The sequence below is a fragment of the Globicephala melas genome, chromosome 2 (genome assembly GCF_963455315.2).
Source record: "Globicephala melas chromosome 2, mGloMel1.2, whole genome shotgun sequence".
NCBI classification, from domain to species: Eukaryota; Metazoa; Chordata; class Mammalia; order Artiodactyla; family Delphinidae; genus Globicephala; species Globicephala melas.
In genome coordinates, this window is record NC_083315.2 from 149,108,558 (window position 1) to 149,127,801 (window position 19,244).

Consider the following 19,244-nt stretch of genomic DNA (forward strand, 5'->3'; position numbering starts at 1 on the left):
TTACTCTGTTTTTTTGGCTCTGACCCGGAAAACAGAATGAAAACCAGTTGGGCTTCTAGAATCTTAGGATATTTTATTGGCCTTATGTCGTGGAGGTAGATTACTTCCTCATGAGCTTGTTTCATATGCATAAGCTTTTGCCAAAGCCTGTATATTCTGGCTTTGGTGTTATAGTATCTTTCACTTTTCCTTTCATTATAGCCTGTAGACCACAGTCCGCTGTTACAGCATTCAAATGACTCTGCCTCCTATATTGAATGGTCTCAATTTTTCTGTAATATTTCTGAGGATATCCAGGATCAGAAGGCTCTGGGCATGCATGCTAATGTTTCTTCCAGGACCTTTCCTTGTATTCATCATTGCGACCCATTGTCTCAGTCTTGCTTATGTTATATTGAAAGTTTTTGCTATTTGGTATTTGGTTCTTTCCTAAGTCACCTGCTCCTGGTAACTGCTTTGGAACATGTCTCACCTGTGGAGTCTTCCTTTATTTGTTCCCCTCTTCGTTTATCTATTTAAAATGTTTTATTATGGAAGTTTTCAAAGAGTATAAATACTGAGAACGAGAATAGTATAGTGAATCCATGTACTTGTCACCCATCTTCAACAATTAACTCTACTGTTCTTATCACTTCCTTCCTACTGTTTGCTGTTGGTGTTTTATTTGTACTGCGGTATTTGTACTGCAGTATTTATTTGTACTGCAGTATTAAATCAAATCATAGACATTTCATCTGTAAATATTTCTGTTATTTTTTCATATCTTTATTATACCCAATAAAATTAACAATAATTTATTGATATCCTCTGATTCTTAGCCTTCTGAATTTTTTCTCAGAAAGAATCTTTTTATGGTTGGTTGGTTTGAATTAGAATTCAAACAAAGCCTATACATTGCATTTGGTTAATAATTCTCTTTCTCTCTAATAGTCCTCCCCCTCTTTTTTTCAGTATGGCTATTATCTATTTAAGGAATTGGGTTGTTTGTCTTATAGCATTTCCCACATTCTGATTTTGGTTGATTGACTCCTTTTGTTGTTTGATATATTTCTCTATCCACAGACTTCCTGAAAACTGGTAATTACGTTTAGAGGCTTGATTAGATTACCGTTTGTTTTTCCTCTTGGCAAGAATATTTTATAGGTGGTACTCTTGCTTCCTACTACCTCTCATCAGGAGACACGTGATATTTGGTTGTTCTCCTCTTACTGATCTCAAGATTGACCAGTGGGTTATGTAAAAGTTTTGGCAACCATTACTGATCATGGCCTAGATCTGTTTTTTCATTAGGGCTTGCAAAACAGTGATACCTTATTCTCTTTTTTCTTCTGCTTTTATTAACTGTGATTCTTCTATAAAAGAAATACTTGCATTAACTATTGGGTTGCTCTGAAATAGTTCAGGAAAGTCATCCCCTTCTTTTTGTACCTAGTACAAATTATTATCCTGACATACCAATCCACAACACTCAACGTTTTCTTTCTTTTTTTTTTTTTTTTTGCGGTACTTGGGCCTCTCACTGTTGTGGCCTCTCCCATTGCTGAGCACAGGCTCCGGACACGCAGGCTCAGCGGCTATGGCTCACGGGCCCAGCCACTCCGCGGCACGTGGGATCTTCCCGGACCAGGGCACAAACCCGTGTCCCCTGTATCGGCAGGCGGACTCTCAACCACTGTGCCACCAGGGAAGCCCCCAACGTTTTCTTTTTTTATATTTGAAACTTTGGAGTTTTTCTCTCCCATACTGCTAAATACCTTTTTTAATTGAAGCACTCCAGATTACCCCAAATAAATGCCAGATGAATAAAGATAATTCATTCAACAGATATTATGTACCTGATGTGTGCAAGGCACTCTGCTGGGTACTAGTTATACAGTAGTAAACAAAATATAATCTCTATCTCAAAGAGCTTAGAGTCAGAGTTAGGACCTCTGCCTTTCATAACTCCATAGCTATGTAAATGATGCCCCTGGAGTTGTGCTGTACAGTTTAGAATGGGAAGGGCAACAGGTCAGTGAACTGGCAATTTTTATACCGGGTAGTAGTGTTAGTCTTGGGGGAAGTCAGGGAATAAGTTTTAGAGTTTAAGTTGAGACCTGAGGGATGAATAGCAATCATCTTGATGGAGAAGTGGGAGAGATTTGAAGAAATTGAACAGGCGTAAAGGTAGCAATGTGTACAAAGGAGAGGGAGCACGCCTGACTATGCAACCACAAAGGGTTGAGTGTGATGGACATGGAATGGAGAGATTGGTGTGGGATGGAAAAATGAGAGCAGGAAAGACAAGCTGGTTCTTCTCTTTAAGGGCCTTATAGGACATGATTTTATCCTGGGGGCACTGGGTAGCCACTGCATGGTTTTAAATGGGGTATGACATGGTCAGATTTGTGTATGCAGAAAGTCCAGTAATAGCACATTTGTTCTCTTGAACCTGTAGCTGGCTTCCGAGTGTCCTTGTCTGGGAGATGCTCACTCACAGCCTCAGGCAGACACAATAACACGGACTACCTAAAAAAAAAAACAAAGGAAAACTTGGCCTTCACTCCAGGAGAACACAAAGGGCCTTTAAGTCCTGTGTACCCAGTTTCAGAATGGAAGCCTCAGATGCTTAATAGAAAAATATTAACACCGCAAGAGGAAAGTGCTGCCCTTAGATGTAGTTGAAAATCCTTCACTATCACTTCTTCCTCATGGATCCTTATGTATTTACAAATATAACTTCTGTCTGAGCCTCACTTCTTTTGTCTTTCCTTTACTATACCATTATTACCTTCCTCCCATCAAGGCATTTTCATTGCTCATCCCCTCCTTTTCCTTCTGAAGGTGGGCTTATCACATCCTTCAATACCTTCATTTTTTTTTCAAGCTATAAGCCCCTAAAGGCTCCAGGCTTCATCCTCTTCCTCATCCGGGGTCCAGGTACTGACTGTTCCTCCAGTGAGTGAGGAATATTGACTCCTTAGGGATTATTCTCAGATGCCAGAGAAGGAGAAGGCAATAGCAACCCTTAAAACAGCACACGCCCATTCCAAGTTGTTTTTTAAAGATCACCATGCATTGTAGATCAGACCTGTAAGAATCTGCTGATGCACTTCTAATTGGACTCCTGTAAATATGCTCTAAAAATAAAAATAACTTATCAAGAACAAGTGTCAGAAATTATCATGGAAAGTATATGAAAAACTACAAGTTAACTCTCACTCAGATGGTTCAAATTGGGCAATTCTGATTTTTCCTCAGTGTGGCCAGGTCTTCTGAGAATCAGACAGAGGACTCATTGTGCAGACCCAGCTGAGACCCTAGGGCTTTTGACCTTCTGTGGACTAAAGGTCATCCCAAATGGGGCTCCACAGCCACACTGACTTCACATTCTTGAATTCAAGAACCAGTATAAGTGATTGCCAGTTAGCTTTGACTATATCTTAGAATATTTCCCAAATAAAACAAGGAGGAAAACAGAAATTACAAATTCTTTAACATTTCTCATAAAGTGCCATTGCTAAGTTACAGTGTAAACATCTGGATCTTGGTCTAGATTAAAAATACACCATTCCTAATCTCTACCACACAGTATCAAATGAAATCTGTGCTTTCTTTCTCTAAGTTTAAAATTTTTCTTTAAATTCCATACCATTGAATTCTACTATGTAAATTACCTTCATCTAAATTAAGATCACCAAATAAATATATCTCCAGCTCTAGAATTTATCTGATTAGATTTTAACAATGTTTATTCTGTTTTCACTGTATTATTCCCATCTCATTTTCTTTTCATAATAAAATGGAACCCAATTTCATCAATTATTATACAAAAACACCTTTCAACAGGAACCTTGAATGTAGAGTAGAATGTCCACGGTAGCTGCCACCCTGCTGGAGACTCTCAGGCTTGTCTTCCCTCATCACAGGAAAGGTATTTTAAGCCCAGGAAATCCCTGGATTTTTCATGAGTGAGTTGTAGCTCTCACGTAGAACTCCATTCCTTTTACTTCTTCTTGAGCCTTCAGCCTGTACTTTGGCTAACTGACTGATGTAAGATTTTTGGTTCCACCAGTTCTGATTTCCCTGTGGTTATAGATTCCTCCATCACTGACTAGTGAGTATGTGATTACACAAATAATAGTTTGGCTTATAGGATATTATAATTATTATCAGGATATTTTACTGCTATAGTAGGAATGGTCAAAGTGCTGTCCCAAGGCCAGTATATAAATGAGATCTATCAGTCTGTGCATATCTTCTGATTTGGAACTAGCTGTCCCTGACTCACCCCTGCAATGCATTCCCCACCCCCAATTGTAAACCTTTCACTTAGTATGAATTATTTTTCCTGTTATTCACTGGTAACTATTCCAGATTTGTTTTTAATCTCTTACAGTTACTAAACCAAGGAGATTTAACTGAAGGACGGACATGAGCATGGGTGCTGACTCCTGGAAGATCAGCTCTACCTGATCCCAGAGTGCATGTAGTGGGAACAGGATGCTTATGGCTCACAGTCTGCCAGAACCAAAATGAATCTGTGAAGGACAGGACCCCACTTTTGCCTCTGTTCATCTTTCCTGGCCTAGAAGATGACTGTAGGAGAGCTTCTCTTCAACTACCATCTGATTCAGACAAGAAAGAAAGCAGTGAATGCGGGCTGGGTAACTGTACCTACCTCTCTTCCCACTGCACAATTTTGGGATAGACTTCTCCCAAAAGTGAATTTGATTATTTGTTGGCTGAAGTTTCTCAGTAAGACTGTTGAGGGGAGGTTTTCCTTTGAAGAGTTTTCATCCCATACTGAGCTGTCTTTTCACATGGGTGAACTAAATCCTGCCACCAACCATAAAACTTCACCAAGAAGTTAAGCTTTCAAGATGCCTTGTTGCTTTCGAGAAGGGAGTGATGTCAGTTCTGTTGTGACATTCTCCCTTTAGCAACCTGAGTAAGAGACTCTCTGCCACTGGTCTTCAAAAAAATAAATTACTTGAATCCCTGCTTGTCCCAGGCTGAGGTACTATCTTGTCCTATACACCTCTACTTGGCCACTTTGCTTTCTTTGTTTATGGAACATACAGTAGCATGTTAAGAGGTTGTTTGTTTTTTGCTTTTTGTTTTTTTAAGTTAAAAATCACCTGATTCAGAGCTTCAATTGTTTTTCCTTTAAATAAACAAAACAGCCAGTCAGTTCTTTGGCTCCTTGTTTTAAACAAAATTTGTTTCCTTTTGAGAGGAGATTAAGAAAATAATTCAGTCTTTCCCTTTAAGATAGGGCACTGATTTACCCTCAGGAGTCCATGCAGGTAAAACCGAGCTCAGAAGTCTTCGGGAAGATGACATGAGCATCTTCATCTCCAACTAGCAAACCCACGTGGTAGTTATCAGAGTATCATTCTTGTCATCACCAAAAGGACCATGTTTGAGTCTGGAAAAATGGCAATAATAGCAGATATTTTTGAATATTTCCAGAAAGATACTTTTAAAAACATGAGAAAGGTTCTTCTGTCAGAGTAGGCACTCTTGCTACCATCATCCTGTCTTCAGAGTTACTGAGAGAGAATATTTCATTATTATTGGTGAGAAGAAAAGTATCCAGAGATCACCTACTAGAAAATCATGGCTGTCAGAAGTTTCAAATTTATTAAAATGAACCTCATGCTAACATAGTACACACATGCACACGGTGACACATTCTAAGCAGATAACAGCAAAGAATTAACTGCTGTTTTAAATAAAGTAATTATAGTTCTTAATTTGTTAATGACATGCATAATTATCCTGTGCTAGATAGACTGAGTTCATATCAATTACTTGTATTCTTAAAAATGCCAGTTTTGGCTTCCAGTAGCCTTACTTTTATACTAGAACAGTGGTTTTCAACCAAGGACATTTTGCCACCCAGGGGACTTTTCGTAATATCTGGAGACATTTTTGGTTGTCATAACTGAGGAGAGGGGTGCTATTGGCATCTAGTAAATAGAGGTCAGGGGTACTGCTAACCATCCTACAATATATAGCTCCCTCACCCAGCATAGACTCATCTGGCCCAAAATATCAGTAGTGCTGAGGCTAAGAAACCCCGTATTTGGGGTTGCAAATTTGTCATCCCCCATGGGCTAATCTGATATACAAACATGTTTTGTTTTTCCCACATATTATTTCCAAATATTTTTTTTTTTTTGGCTGGGCTGCGCAGCTTGTGGGATCTTAGTTCCCCGATCAGGGATTGAACCCCACGCCCTTGGCAGTGAAAGCGTGGAGTCCTAACCACTGGACGGCCAGGGAATTCCCAGTAAGTTTTAAATTAGTTGCCGACATGCACATTTCTGGTTTCTGTTGAAAATGTGGTTTATCTGGCAATTCTGGGCCTGTATTCCATCAGGGTTGATATTCTCTAGTCTCTACTATCTCCTACTAATCTGACAGCCAGCCCATTTGACCCATGTGTTTCCTGACTAGCCTCTGTAGGCATTTGGGCTTATGCCCTTTTTTCTGTACCTGTATGCTTAAGTGTGAGGCACAAAGCAAGAACCCTTAATTAGCTCTGATCCCTCTACCCTGAACTTCTCCACTTTGATTTACTTGGCCCATTCTCTGTTATTTACTTTTCTTTCCCCCATTCTCCAAAAGTAACCATGACTCAAAACCCAAGTTTTGCCTGCCTTGACTCAACCCCAAGGTAGCTGCTTGATATTATTCGAAAGCAGTAGTTTTAAGTATACTGATTAACCAAATGATTTGAGATTATCTGGTAATTCATAAGACGGCTCCTCTAGTTCTTTCTTGGGGCTTGTAGGCTGTTCTAGAGATTCTTCTAAATCCTGCCGTGGATTCCTGATGCCGAGTTTTGTAGTTTCATGAGTGCTGCAGAATAAATTAAAGAATTATAAAATTTTAAATTTTAAATCAAAGGAAGCATCATGTAAGGCTTAAGCATGGTTTCAACATTATCATTATTTTGTATGGGGTATAAAGGCAAATTTCTAGGGGGAAAACTGAGATAGGAATTAGGGGAAGGGCTACTAGGACTTGAAACAAAATTTAGAGTAATAGAAATACTGTGCTTTTCTCCCTTTGACTTATATGATATCAATGGAGGAGGTGGTGCTAGTGAGTTGCTTTTAAAAAATGCTAGATTTGGGACTTCCCTGGTGGTGCAGTGGTGCAGAATCTGCCTGCCAATGCAGGGGACACAGGTTCGAGCCCTGGTCTGGGAAGATCCCACATGCCACAGAGCAACTAAGCCTGTGCTCTACAGTCCACAGCCACAGCTACTAAAGCCCACGTGCCTAGAGCCTGTGCTCCACAACAAGAGAAGCCACTGCAGTCAGAAGCCTGTGCACAGCAATGAAGAGCAGACCCCGCTTAGCGCAACTAGAGAAAGCCCGCGTGCAGCAACGAAGAAGACCTGACTCAGCCATAAATAAATAAATAAATTTATTATTTTAAAAAAGCTAGATTTGAACAAGCCATGGTGACCAAGCTGAGGGGAAAAGAAAGGCTTTGATTGTACAGGATATTTACAGCTTTTATTGTGGCCCTATAATGGTTTTTACTTTCACTTATCCAATAAGTAAAATAAATGAAGAGTGTAGTTTATCATTTTATAGGAAGTAAAAATATACATGATTTTTCTTCAGAATTGAAGTAGAAGTACTTTTGACTGATGGCATTGGACTGGGATTGGAAAAATGATCTGTTTCAAATTGAAGGAATCTAGACCTAATACACAATAGCTATATTTTATTCACAACTGCACTACTCACCAAATTTAAATGTGTTACTTGGAGATCTCTAGATTAGTATTCTATAAATACAGGATTGTGATCTCAAAATATGAGTGACTGTTCTAAAGCTTCCTCCGAGTGGCATTACTAGAGATGCGACTTGAGAGCTGCAGGATGACAGCAGTATCTCCGATTACCTGGGACAATCACGGACTTCTGATTGCTCCTTCCACTGTAAAGCCCGGTTGCCCTGACCCTTGTTCCTCACAAAGTCTTCATCCAGCCCAGCATGCTTCAGGGTGTCTCGATACCGTTGTTCTGCTTCCTTCCTGGCAAGGTCCTGTGGAATGGAAGTTAATTTGCTGTAGCCGAATTACCAGATAATTCTGAATTGTTTGCTTAATCTGTATGCTTATAATACTGCTTTTCCACCCCCCCCCCAGTAGTGCTGGACACAGATTTGTATGAAAATTACTTAGAGCCTTATTTTCAAGCTTTAAAGTACATAGGAACCTACCTGAAGATCGGGTTAAAATGTAGATTCTTATTAGGTAGTTCTCAGATGGGGCCTGCAATTCTGTATTTCTAATATTCAGGAGATGCCAACTGTTGTTTTGGGAACCACACCTTTGTGAGGCAAGGATTTAGATTTTTGGAAGACCAAGTGAGACCCAGATGAAAAAGATGGACTAAAAACATTTTTAACATTTAAAAGCAACCAAACCATCATCAGGAACACTGAAATATAAAAAATTGAAAATAAGCTGCACTTGTAACATTCTTAACAGGTTGGATGGTATGCATGTAGACCAGAAAAAAGGTTATTGTTTGTTTGTTTAAGTGTTCAAGAGCAAAGTCATATAGAGTACTTTGCATTTTTCCTAGAGTGGTGAAAGATCTTTTGAGATCTGAGAGTGAGCTTGCTAGGAAAAAGCTAACATGAAGAGCAAACGTCATTATGAGAAATTTTTACTTAGCAATGCAAGTTTCTAAGTAAATCCAAGACAGTCCAGTGTGTGTGTAATATGTAGGGGATTGGGAAGGACTGGACCCAGGAAATGCCTAAATAATGCACTGGCTATAGGACAGATAATGCCCAACATTTGGAACCAGGTCACTAGGGAATGCCAACTTTGTTTGAAACTCAGGAGAGGAGAGAGATCTACAGAGCTTGATGCAGCTCAAAGCTATCTGGGATGGTGGCCTTTACTGTTCAAGTAGCCCCAGAGCTTCCTTAGGGAGATCTCAACTGTGTCCAACTTCCCTAGGAGTCTAGAGAACATCTTAAAGTGACTCTTCCAGCCAGAAAGCCACTTAATCTGGAAGAGGCCTTGTGGGGTGCTTGTGAGCATCTCAACCCCTGAAGATCTATAAATGTGCCACAGCTGTAGAGGCTGGGGGTGCCCAGGGCACCAGCACTACAGAAGGAGACATGACAGTAGCAAGTTAAAGATACTCCAACACAGCCAAACTGTCAATTGTATGCCTGGGATCTAACCCCCACTCTGATTCAAGCTGAAGGCTAGACTATAGAGAAAACCCCAGGAAGTGAAATATCCCTTTATAGATGCCTTTGGAATCCAGTCTTGGATGAAATCAGTCCAATGTTCACCAGTGCACTACTTACTTTGGGGAAAGATGGTAGTAATAAAATGAGCCAAATTTAGAGTCTGAGCCTAAAGGAAGTGTTTAATACCCAGATATTAAGCTGTTTCGTAATTTCTAAAAGCCCTTTCATCTAAGACAGCAAGAAAGTGAATGACGGTTTAGATTTACCTTGGTAACTTGTTCGAAGAGATAGGGCCTTATTTGTATTCTCTTCTTCATTTCCTCCAATTCTTTCTTATACTCTTTTGCTCTTTTACGGTCATTGTTCCTGGAATTAACAAGATTTTTAGAATGAATTCCAGGTTTTTCCAATCCGGAATACCTTTAATTTCAGTTAAGTGGAATAACTCCCACAGACATGGTAAATTCCTAACTGTGCCTGGCAAAATCCTTGACTATGCTTACAGGAGCCTACTGTAATAACCCCATTTTGCCATTTTCAAGGCAAATGGCTCCCAAGATAGTTATTCCTTAGACACACGGAGGACACCGACCGATTCTCTTTCAGCTTTGCTTTGAACACCTCCTCCAGGCTTTTATGGGGATCCATGGCTTTGGCACGCAAGGTCACAGATTTAGATATCGCCTGACACTTCTTTTTGTGCATCTCCGACCACTGAGTACTTTGATCTGCTTTGTCCTTTTTCTCAAGTGAATTTCTAAAGGGAAGAGGCAAAAAAAGAATACAAATGACCAACCTGGGTATACTTAAAAGCAATCTTAGTAACCTCTCTGGAAAGTCGGTTTTTTCTATGAATGGGTGAGTAATTTACCACACTGGCATTTCAGAAAGAATAAGATTCCGGATTAAATGCACTGGCAGATGAAGCCTTCCCAGCACTATGGACAGTGAGTTTCTACCCCAGGAGAAGTTCATTAATTGAACTGAAAAACATGAGTTAAAATATTCTTACACTCAGGTGTCCTGCCATCTGGAAACAAAATAATACTAATTGCTACCATTTGCTGAGCTACCTACACTGAACCACGTGCAGACAGGCACCAATAAGTGCTTTATAGCCATTAGCTTTTGTAAATTCTCATAGCTGCCCTGTGAGGTAAGGACTGTAAGTCTCCCTTTTTATAGGCAACAAGATTGACCCTCAGGGAGGGTAAACCACTTGCTTGAAGCTACCCAGCATGCCAGTGGAAAAGCCAAGATTAGAACCAGGATGTCTGACTCCCAAGCCTCTGCCCTTGACAACTGTGCTGTAAATGGTGGGCTGGAAGGTGCCTGGGTCCATGGTCCTTTGGGAATACAAACCTGCATTTCCACAGAGAACTGGAAATGGGCCTCCCTCAATGCACAATTTGGGGTCAACCAGCAGCACTTAAGTTTGTACAAATATCATTCTACAAGGTACTATGGAGAGTTCTACCAAAAGAAAAAACAGTCAAGACTCTTGCAGTAGGGTGTTTATATTCAAATGGACTTATTAGGAAGGAGGGCATGACAGTTTAATCTGCTAATATGTCAAACTCCCTATTGCCAGAACGGAGATATGGACATTCTCTGCAGGTGGGCCACTGTCTGGTTCATGAGACCTATCGTAGTGGGACCTCAGGATTCTGATGCATTTAGCCTCGATTCAGTAACGCTGTGAAATTTGAGGAAGGAGGGAGTATACCTTGGATTCTAAATACATTTCCAAAATCCCTGTTGTGGGTCTTAAAGAGCCAAGTAGATTCCATGTACTCCTCTGTGAGCCCCACAGGAAGGCACTGAGATGCCAGTCCTCTCCCAGAGCTAAGCCACCAGTTACAGCATGACCTCTCCTGCTGACTTCAGCTCAGAGGCCTAGTGGGGGAACTCCTGCTGGGGTGCTGTCTGGATGAGACTACCATGACAGAGTCAGGTCAGTTAAAGAGTTACAAATAAGGAGGCTCCTGCTTCCCAACCGACTTCTAATAGTTCCCCAAGATGAATCTCAGAGAATCTCAAATCTATGCGATGGATGCCTCATCTTCTTTGTGGCAGGGTCACACACACAGGTTCAGGCTTCTCTGAATTCCTGTTCCTAACGCTTCCTTCCTCTTTCACCAGTGGGTCTTTATGCATGTTATTCTGTTTGGAAACTTGTTTCTTTCCAGCCTTTGTCTGGCTGACTTCTCATTCTTCAGGTTTCACCTCAGGCATCTATTACAAAAGACCCAGGCTGCCCAGTGCCCGCCCCCGCCCCTCCCCGCCACAGTCCCCTGCATTTCCCCATCATTGTGCTACTCACAAGATGTGACAGTTGCTTCTTTGCCTTTCTGTATTTCAGACTAGATATTAAGCTATAGGTTCTATAAGGTATCTCCAGCCTTAATGCTGTTCCTGGCACAAAGTGAGTCCCCCATGAATATTGGCTGAGTGATGGTTAAGTGTTCTCCAGCACGAAGTGTGGAGAGTCACATGAATTCCTGTCCTGATCAAGACTCCCCTTCCACCCCTTTCGGTCTCTCTGATAAACAGGAGAGAAGGCCAGCAGCGGAGTGCTTTCCAGCATTGGGGCTAAGATCTGAGCACTGTGGGTCTCATGCAGCCTGACCACTCACCTGACTGCAGATTCCCTCTTCCTGGTGGCGTCTGTGATGTGCACGGGGAGGGTGTTGGCAGAGAGGGAAGCAAGCCCACTCAGAGAACGACTCCTTGGCAGGGGTGTGCCGGGTGGCTGTGGAGATTCCTAGAAGAAATGAAGGCTAATATTGGTAGGACAGCACGTGCAATTAGTTTCTATCTTAACTAGGATTCAATTTTAGCGAAGGACTAGTCAGAGAGAATCTTCAGGTCTTTCTTGGGGTTAAGGCAAGGGTAATGAGATCTTGAGTTTAGTTAAACAGGGCAAGACTTGGATATCAATCCCAAAGTTTTTAATTAAATGAGAAGAATTCTTTGGAATTGGTATTGGGACATGGCAATTGACCCCAACTCCCTGCCTTCCAGACTTGCTTGCACTTATTTCTGAAAAATCCCTCTACAGAGAGGGAAGGAAGGGAAGTATTCTTGTGGTCTTAAATTTTTAGGAACTGTGGATCTGCTTACAGCTGAGCCGGTGTTTTAAAAAAATTAAGATAGAAAAGTGTCATGAGAAGTGCCTTCCATTGAGACCTGGCCCCTCCTGTGTTTAGGGCCTCAGCCCTGACCCTCCTGCAGCGGCCTGGGCTCTCACCCTCCTCCCTTCAGAGGCGGCAGCATCACAGGGCCGAGGAATACGACGCAGACTGGCGGTTCTCAGCAAGAAGGGCTTGTTGCGAGTCACCTCCTTGGTGTCTCTTCTCTTGGCAGCTCTTTTCTGGAAGGCCTTGTAAAGTTCTTCATAGTCAGGGACGGCAGGATTCACCCGAGGCTGGAATCCAAAGTCAGTGTGCAGAAACCCAAGCTTCTCCTCCCGGGTCCGGGTGGCTATTCGAGGCTGTGAGTCAGCCCGGCCACTGGAGGAGGCAATGGGGGAGGAGGCCATCTGGAGCATGTCCAGGGCTCTCATCTGGATGCGAATTTTCCTCAAGAGCTCAGCTTCTGTGGAGAAGAAGTCAGGGGAGCAAGGGGTGAGAAGGGACCAAGCCTCAAACCAAAAGGTGTGGCGAGCTTTCCCTCTTAAACACTCGCAGTTAGTGTGCTGGAACTCAGCATTAACTTTTCAGGAATTTTCCGAGCTAGTTGGCATCGTGTGGAAAGCTTGAAATTGGCCAGGATAGGGGTATTTATACCATGAAAATGGCAAACACTGCAAATCAACTTCCTTTTTTTTTCCTGGAGAGTGCCTTAATGAATGTTGACTAGGACACCACTGCTGTGTGCCAATCAGGCTGCAGAAGCAGCTACCATTTACACTTACTGAGCACTTTCTATGGTTCCTTCTTCAGAGATGGAGCAGGAGGGATGGGCCAGTCACCTGCTCCTCTCCCAGGTCTCCCTTCTCAGGCAGAGGCCCCACCGTCCACCCAACTGCCCAAGCCCACTGCCCACATTGTTCTCATGTCCTCCTCGCTCATCAGTCCTGCCGCCGCCTCCTCTTTAACCGCTCTCCGGTCCAGCCTCTTTTCATCCTCCCTGCTACTAGTTTCATAATTTCTCAGTTGAATCACTGAAATAGGCTCCTACAGATCAACATCCCTCTGGACTTGCCTGTCCCCCTACAATTATCCCCACAGCAGAGTGAGCTTTCTGAGCTTCGTATCTGATCGTGAGCCACCCTACTTAAAACCCTTCAGTGGCTCCCCCTGCCCTTGGGATGAAGTCCAAACTCCCTCCCATGGCCTACAAGGCCCCAGGTCTGGCCTGTGCCTGTCTGTCCCACCCCCGGCTCCTCTTCTGTCTCCCCTCTACCTTTCCATGCCTTGGGTGTGCTCAGCTTTCTTACCTCCATGCTATTACCTTTGCCTGGTACACTCTTCTTCCCTCTTCATTGAATTCACCATGGCTCCTCCTTCAGGGTCAGTGCTCACTTTCCCTCAGGACAGTGCTCACTTTCCCTCGGGACGTTCCCTAACTGTTCCCACCGCCCACCACAGTCTAAGTCAGGTCCCTCTATTATAGGTGACATTGGACCCCTAGGCTTCCCCCTTTAACTCCTGCAAGTGACTTGTCACATTTGTAATTATTGGTCTCCCTCCCATGTCCGCAAACTCTACGTCTATTTATTCACGCCTGGGACGTGGCGCATGCTACGGAATGAGCGAATAAAGCCAGAGTCCTTTAACTGACCTATGCGTCTTGAAATGAGTACCTCACAGGATGTGGGGGGCTTTCCTTGGGGCAGCTGGCTAGTGGTGGTGCAGGCCTAGGCTGGTACTCAGACGTCTCATTGGTTCTCTGCTCCGGCACCCGTGCTGCCGCAGAGGCCTTCGTATCCACTCACTGAGCCAGGTGAGGTCAACGGGATGAACCCGGGGCCTCCTACTCCTCTCCCGACTAGGCGCCCCCATTGTATGGGCAGATCCAACCCTACCCCGTGGCCTGCACTGAGCAAGGCCTCTAGCGGGTCTGCCCGAACAGCCCATCTCCGAGCCAGGGTGACCCCTGAGCCCGACTAAACCCCCACAGCACTGCTTGGTACCCCCAGGCAGGAGGCAGGCAGGAGGCAAGGATGTCTTTACCCTGGAGTTTGTCCCCGAGGGCTGGCTCCAGAATGGCTGTGGGGATCCTCCTGATGGCCTTCTGCTTGGGGACTTGGGCCTTAGCTGTGGCGACCAGGTCCCTCTGTTGAATGGCTTTCTTTCGCTGCTCGTCCTTCCCCAGGAAGCTGAAGGGCTTCAAGGAAGAGAGGAGCAGTTCCTTCCTCTTCTGGATCCCTGCCCGCCTGCGTGCCTCGTTGCGCTCCATGATCTCCTGGTAGAGGGGCAGGTAGACGTGCGCAGGCACAGGCTGTGCCCGGAACTGCCGGTGGCACTCGGCCTCCTCCTGGCCCTGCTTCTGGGCCTTCTGCCTCTCATGCTCAAAGGAGGCAGGGGAGGCCAGCCACTGGGCCTTCTTCCAGGCCTCGCGCAGCGTCATGCGGAACGGCTGAGGGACGGTGATGGATGAAGTCCAGGAGCTGATGCTTCTGTGCTGGGAGGGAGGCCTGGAGCTGGAGGGTGGCTGAGGCTGAGCCTTGGGAAGATCGGCGGGCAGGTTGCTCAAGGAGCTGCAGCGCCTCATGGAGCCACACCTGTGGGAAGAGAGCAGCTCTGTGCGTGGAGGACAGGGGGGCCAGGAGGCCCGGCTCCTCCAAGATCCTCCTCCTTCCCCCTCCCTTCCAGCAGGTCACAGTTTCTCAGCCTCACATTGCAGCCCCACAGGCCTCTAGGCCTGCGCCTTTCTCAACCAGGCTTCTCTCCTTCCCACAGGCCATCCTAGCAGCCCTAGTAGAAAGTCTCTCCTTAGAATGGACCTGAGAATTGCCACTTTGCACTCTTAATATTTTCATTCGGTAGAGAGAAGAGTGCATTCGTACACAGGAAGCCTTTAGAGTCAGGCCCAGGTTCCAATCTTGCTTCAAACAATGACCAGCTGTGTGACCTTGAGCGAGGTTCTCTTGGAACCTCAATTTCTTCATCTGTAGAATGGCAAAAATAATATCTACTTACAGGGTGATTGGGAGGAGAAAGTAAATATTAAATGAGATAACGTATATATGCATATAGCAGGGCTCGGCCAAGGGAAATGGACCTTGTTGCCATTCTCAGGGAGGTAGTATATTTGGGAAAGGCATCTCTTTAATTGATCCCAAACCTTCAGGTGACTCAAGGTTACCCAAAGTGATTCAGGACTGCTGGGTAGGAACCAGAACACGTTTGGCTGATTCTGGGCTGAAGCCTGGGTAGGTGGCACTTGCAGGAGTGGTCTCTGTTTTACTGAGGAGGAAGGTGAGGCCCAGAGTCATGATGTGACTTGGCCAGAGTTGTGCAGTGAGGCAGCTGTTGAACTGCACTGCCTTACCTCGGAGAGCGGGGGGACTGCACCTGTGGCTTCCCCCTGCCTTTGTCTTGGAAGAAACTCTCCAGGTCCTCATCATCTTCAGAGAGGCTTTCATCACTGTCTGGGTCAGACAGATAAAGGGATTCCAACAGGCACCACCTGTCTTTCTGCCTTAGTGCCTGCAGGGTCTCGTAAAAACTCGCAGTTGAGTCAGAAGTAGAATCTGTCTCCTCCTCTGGGCTGATGAACTCACTGAGTTTGCCAGCCCTGGGCAAAACCAGCCCATTCCCACACAGCTCCTCTTCTGCCTCTGTGTCTGAGGAGGATTTGGGGGGAAATATCTGAAATGAAATAGAGTAAGACTGTGGGTCAAACTGTGATTTAAAAACTACTAATTTCATTTTAAATAAGTATACATTAGGGACTGAGGCAGGGGACAAAGAAAAATGTGTTCCTTGCTTTAAAGAAATTTCACATATTGGTAAATGAGGTGTGCTTGGTTGAAGGGTGGGAAAGGGAAGCAGAGAGCTGAAGTTGGTTCATGCAGTCCGGTGAGCATTTATGGAGAACCTACCTCCACCATGCACCCCTGCTCTCCAGGAATCCTACCTGTAACTTTGGCCACTCTCTGGGACCTGCCCTACTTGGGTTTTACCTACTTGTTGCCAATCTTCCTTTTCCTGCTTCCCTTGTCTATACCGCTGCTTTCCTCATATTCTAGCTAATTCCTACCCTGTTACTAGGAATAAGTAATTAACAGGAGAGACAGTGTGGTCGAGCTGAAAGAGTCCTAGAAAGTGGGAAATCCAACTGGGCTTAAATACTCCATTCATTCAGAAAATATTTATTGGGTGCCTCATGTGCATTGAGTATTAGGCTGCAAAGAAGACAAACAAGGTCCCTACTCTCATGAGGCTTACATCCTAGTGAAGGGGGAAAGCTAATGTAAGATGGTAATAAATCCAATAAAAGCAATGAAACTGTGAGATTATAGAGTGATGGAGTGGCTATGGGACGCTTTTCTGTTGATAAAAGCCCATCAGATAAAGACCACTAGGAATGTACCTGTAATCAGAACTAGGTTTATTAATTTGCTACAGCATACCATGGGAAAGTATAGGGAACTTGGCATGGGGTGGGGGCTTTTTCTAGGGTTGGCTTGTCCTGAATGATTCTGAGGAGGGTTAGGGGAAGCAAGGATGGATGGATGCCGTCAGAAAGAGGGCACAGTTTAGTAACTGGGTGAATGAGCAATTTTTATTCAAAAGGTGACAAGAGCAAAGTAGGGCTGAGTAGGTAATTGATAAGTAAGCATAATCATTTAGAAGTATGGGGTATTAGTCATTTTGCAGGTACAGTGTGGCCCTGTGAGAAATACTGATTTCTGCTGATCTTGCTGCTGGCCTCATCTGGGTCTGTTACAGTCTTGAGTTTTACTTTCCCAGTCCTGGGATGATTTTTACTTTCTCACTGCGGAGGACTTTTAGACTGACACCTGATTGGTGAGAAAAACTCCAGCCTTGCTAAGATCTGGGGTAAGTGGGTTCGGGGTTTGAAGAAAAGCAAATACAAAGGTCTTGAGGCAGGGACAAAATTTTGGACTTTTGGAGAGGTAGAAAGAGGGCCAGTGTGGTTGGAGGATAGTAGCAAGAGATATCCTGAAAGAAGCAGGCTGGGGCCATGATGGGACCCCACAGGGTGACTGGTTGGTTGCAGCTGGAAACCAGTTGGGAAGGGCCGCTGCAGGCCTCCAAGTGACACTTGGTGATGGTTGAACTGGATCCAGCTCTAATACTGAAAAGAACACTGGATTCTGAGTCAAAGATATGTATGTGCTCTAGCCCTCGCTCTGCTACTAAAGAGCGTGTGATTTTAGGAGAATTCCTTTTTTAAAAAACGACTTTATTGGGCTTCTCTGGTGGCGCAGTGGTTGAGAGTCTGCCTGCCGATGCAGGGGACACGGGTTCGTGCCCTGGTCCGGGAAGATCCCACATGCGGCGGAGCGGCTGGGCCCGTGAGCCATGGCCGCTGAGCCTGCGCGTCCGGAGCCTGTGCTCCGCAACGGGAGAGGCCCCAACAGTGAGAGGCCCACGTACCGCAAAAAAACAAAAAACAAAAAACCCGACTTTATTGATATAATTCACACCTACTATACAATTCATACAAGTGTACAATTCAGTGGGTTTCAGTATAGTCAGAGTTGTGCAACCATCACCACAATTTTAATAACCCCCCAAAAGACCCCATTCCATTTAGCAGTCACTCCCTATTTTCCCTAACCCTCCTCATTCCCCAACCCCTAAGCGACCACCAATTTACTTTGTCTCTATGAATTTGGGGGCAAATTTCTTAATCTCTCTGCGCCTCATTTTTCTCTTCTACAAAATGGAGACAACAATCGTGCTATTAGTCCTGGGGTGGTTGAGAGGATAAGCGGGAACTGGGGGCCATTTCTATGGTTCTATAAAGAGCCTGACGTAAGGCTCAAGGGGTTCAGGGCCCGGAGTCCGCCTCCGCATCCGTAAACACTGCCCGTTTTAATCCCACGCCCCTGTGACACGCCCTTGCCGTCTGTCTCCAAGGCAACTTCAAACAGTTTCCTCTCTTAGGGATTCCTTTCCGGGGCGCAGACACGATAACTCCCCTTCTTTTTCTCCCCTCACCTGACGGCTCCACTGAGCGCCGCCGGAGGCTCCCGCAGACCTCCCCACGGTCATCTTCTCAGCGGGGAAGAGACAGAAGCGGCGGAGACAGCGGGGATGACAGCGGCAGTGGAGGTGCAAGCTAAGCGGGTCAGGTTCCTCCCCTTTCTAGCTTGGGCCTCTGATTGGCTCCGAGGGGGATACACGAACCAGTCCCCTTCCCAGGCAGCCTCTAATCTATCCCGCCCAAGCAGGCAAAGTTCGTTTTCTGATTGGCCTATTCTTTTTGCTCGTTATACTTCCGGTTTTGAGGTAGTGGCTCAAGCGGCCTGTGACTGGAGAGCTCTGCTCCGGAAGTGCTAACCCCAGGCGAGCCCAGCGGGACGCCAGTTACGGTGCAGGTCAGGACTATGGCGGCCCGGCTGGCTAGGATCCGGTGGGGGACTGCCCCTGCCGCTTCCCGGAGGGGCCCGCTGGTCTCCTGCCGGAGGTGGGCCGGCGCCTCGTCAGACACCGTGTACGATGTGGTGGTGTCCGGGGGAGGCCTGGTGGGCGCCGCTATGGCTTGTGCCTTGGGTAAGCGCATCTCCAGGCCGATAGCGGCAGGGAGTGGGGCCGTAGAGGAACGATGAGGACCGTGTGAGCCCTGGCACTGTTTGCCCAAGGTCTAAGCGTTGTAGATCTTGTGGTCCATTCCCTGCCCAGAGGAACCCCAGAACCCCGGGGGCAAACGTTTGTTCCTTCAGGATTCCGAAGGGTCAAAAGTGGGAGGGACTCCTTAGGAGTCCTTCCAAAGCGTGGGGAAACAGACCCGTCCAGGGTTATTTAGTTCTGGACACAGTTGGAAGTAATCAGGCATTGTCTATTGAGCTAGGCTAGGCAGTTTTTTGTTGATGTTGTTTT

At 45.2% G+C, this 19,244-nt stretch overlaps 3 protein-coding genes across 11 annotated transcripts in view; 2 read left to right on the forward strand and 1 right to left on the reverse strand.

Annotated features, from left to right (window-relative positions):
* Positions 1 to 5,172, forward strand: part of ZNF410 (zinc finger protein 410) — a 40,766-nt gene extending 35,594 nt beyond the window's left edge. For all 3 annotated transcript variants that reach the window (XM_030831677.3, XM_030831675.3, XM_030831676.3), the window contains exon 12: positions 4,379 to 5,172. In XM_030831677.3, the coding sequence (XP_030687537.1) occupies positions 4,379 to 4,417 (39 nt within the window). In that variant the 3' untranslated portion in view covers positions 4,418 to 5,172. The remainder of the gene's footprint in view (positions 1 to 4,378) is intronic.
* Positions 1 to 18,509, reverse strand: FAM161B (FAM161 centrosomal protein B). 2 transcript variants are annotated; one of them, XM_030831667.2, is made up of 9 exons: positions 18,363 to 18,509; positions 15,721 to 16,040; positions 14,400 to 14,950; positions 12,473 to 12,819; positions 11,859 to 11,986; positions 9,815 to 9,979; positions 9,489 to 9,588; positions 7,910 to 8,052; positions 1 to 2,508 (listed from the first exon to the last, which is right to left on the reverse strand). In XM_030831667.2, exons 1-9 carry the CDS (start codon positions 18,414 to 18,416, stop codon positions 2,505 to 2,507), a joined length of 1,812 nt encoding a protein of 603 aa, XP_030687527.2. In that variant the 5' UTR covers positions 18,417 to 18,509; the 3' UTR covers positions 1 to 2,504. The 2 variants fall into 2 exon arrangements, with proteins under 2 accessions (XP_030687527.2, XP_030687526.2); XM_030831666.2 differs by lacking the exon at positions 1 to 2,508 and adding an exon at positions 6,149 to 6,849.
* Positions 18,335 to 19,244, forward strand: part of COQ6 (coenzyme Q6, monooxygenase) — a 20,407-nt gene continuing 19,497 nt past the window's right edge. For 3 of the 6 annotated variants that reach the window (XM_070044995.1, XM_070044996.1, XM_070044992.1), the window contains exon 1: positions 18,745 to 18,858. Coding sequence is in view for 1 of the 6 variants with exons in the window: in XM_030831683.3 (XP_030687543.1) it covers positions 18,752 to 18,917 (166 nt within the window). In the remaining 5 variants the exon portion in view is untranslated. Of the gene's footprint in view, positions 18,492 to 18,694; positions 18,918 to 19,244 lie in introns of those variants that run through there. The other 3 variants (XM_070044993.1, XM_030831683.3, XM_070044994.1) reach the window with 3 other exon arrangements.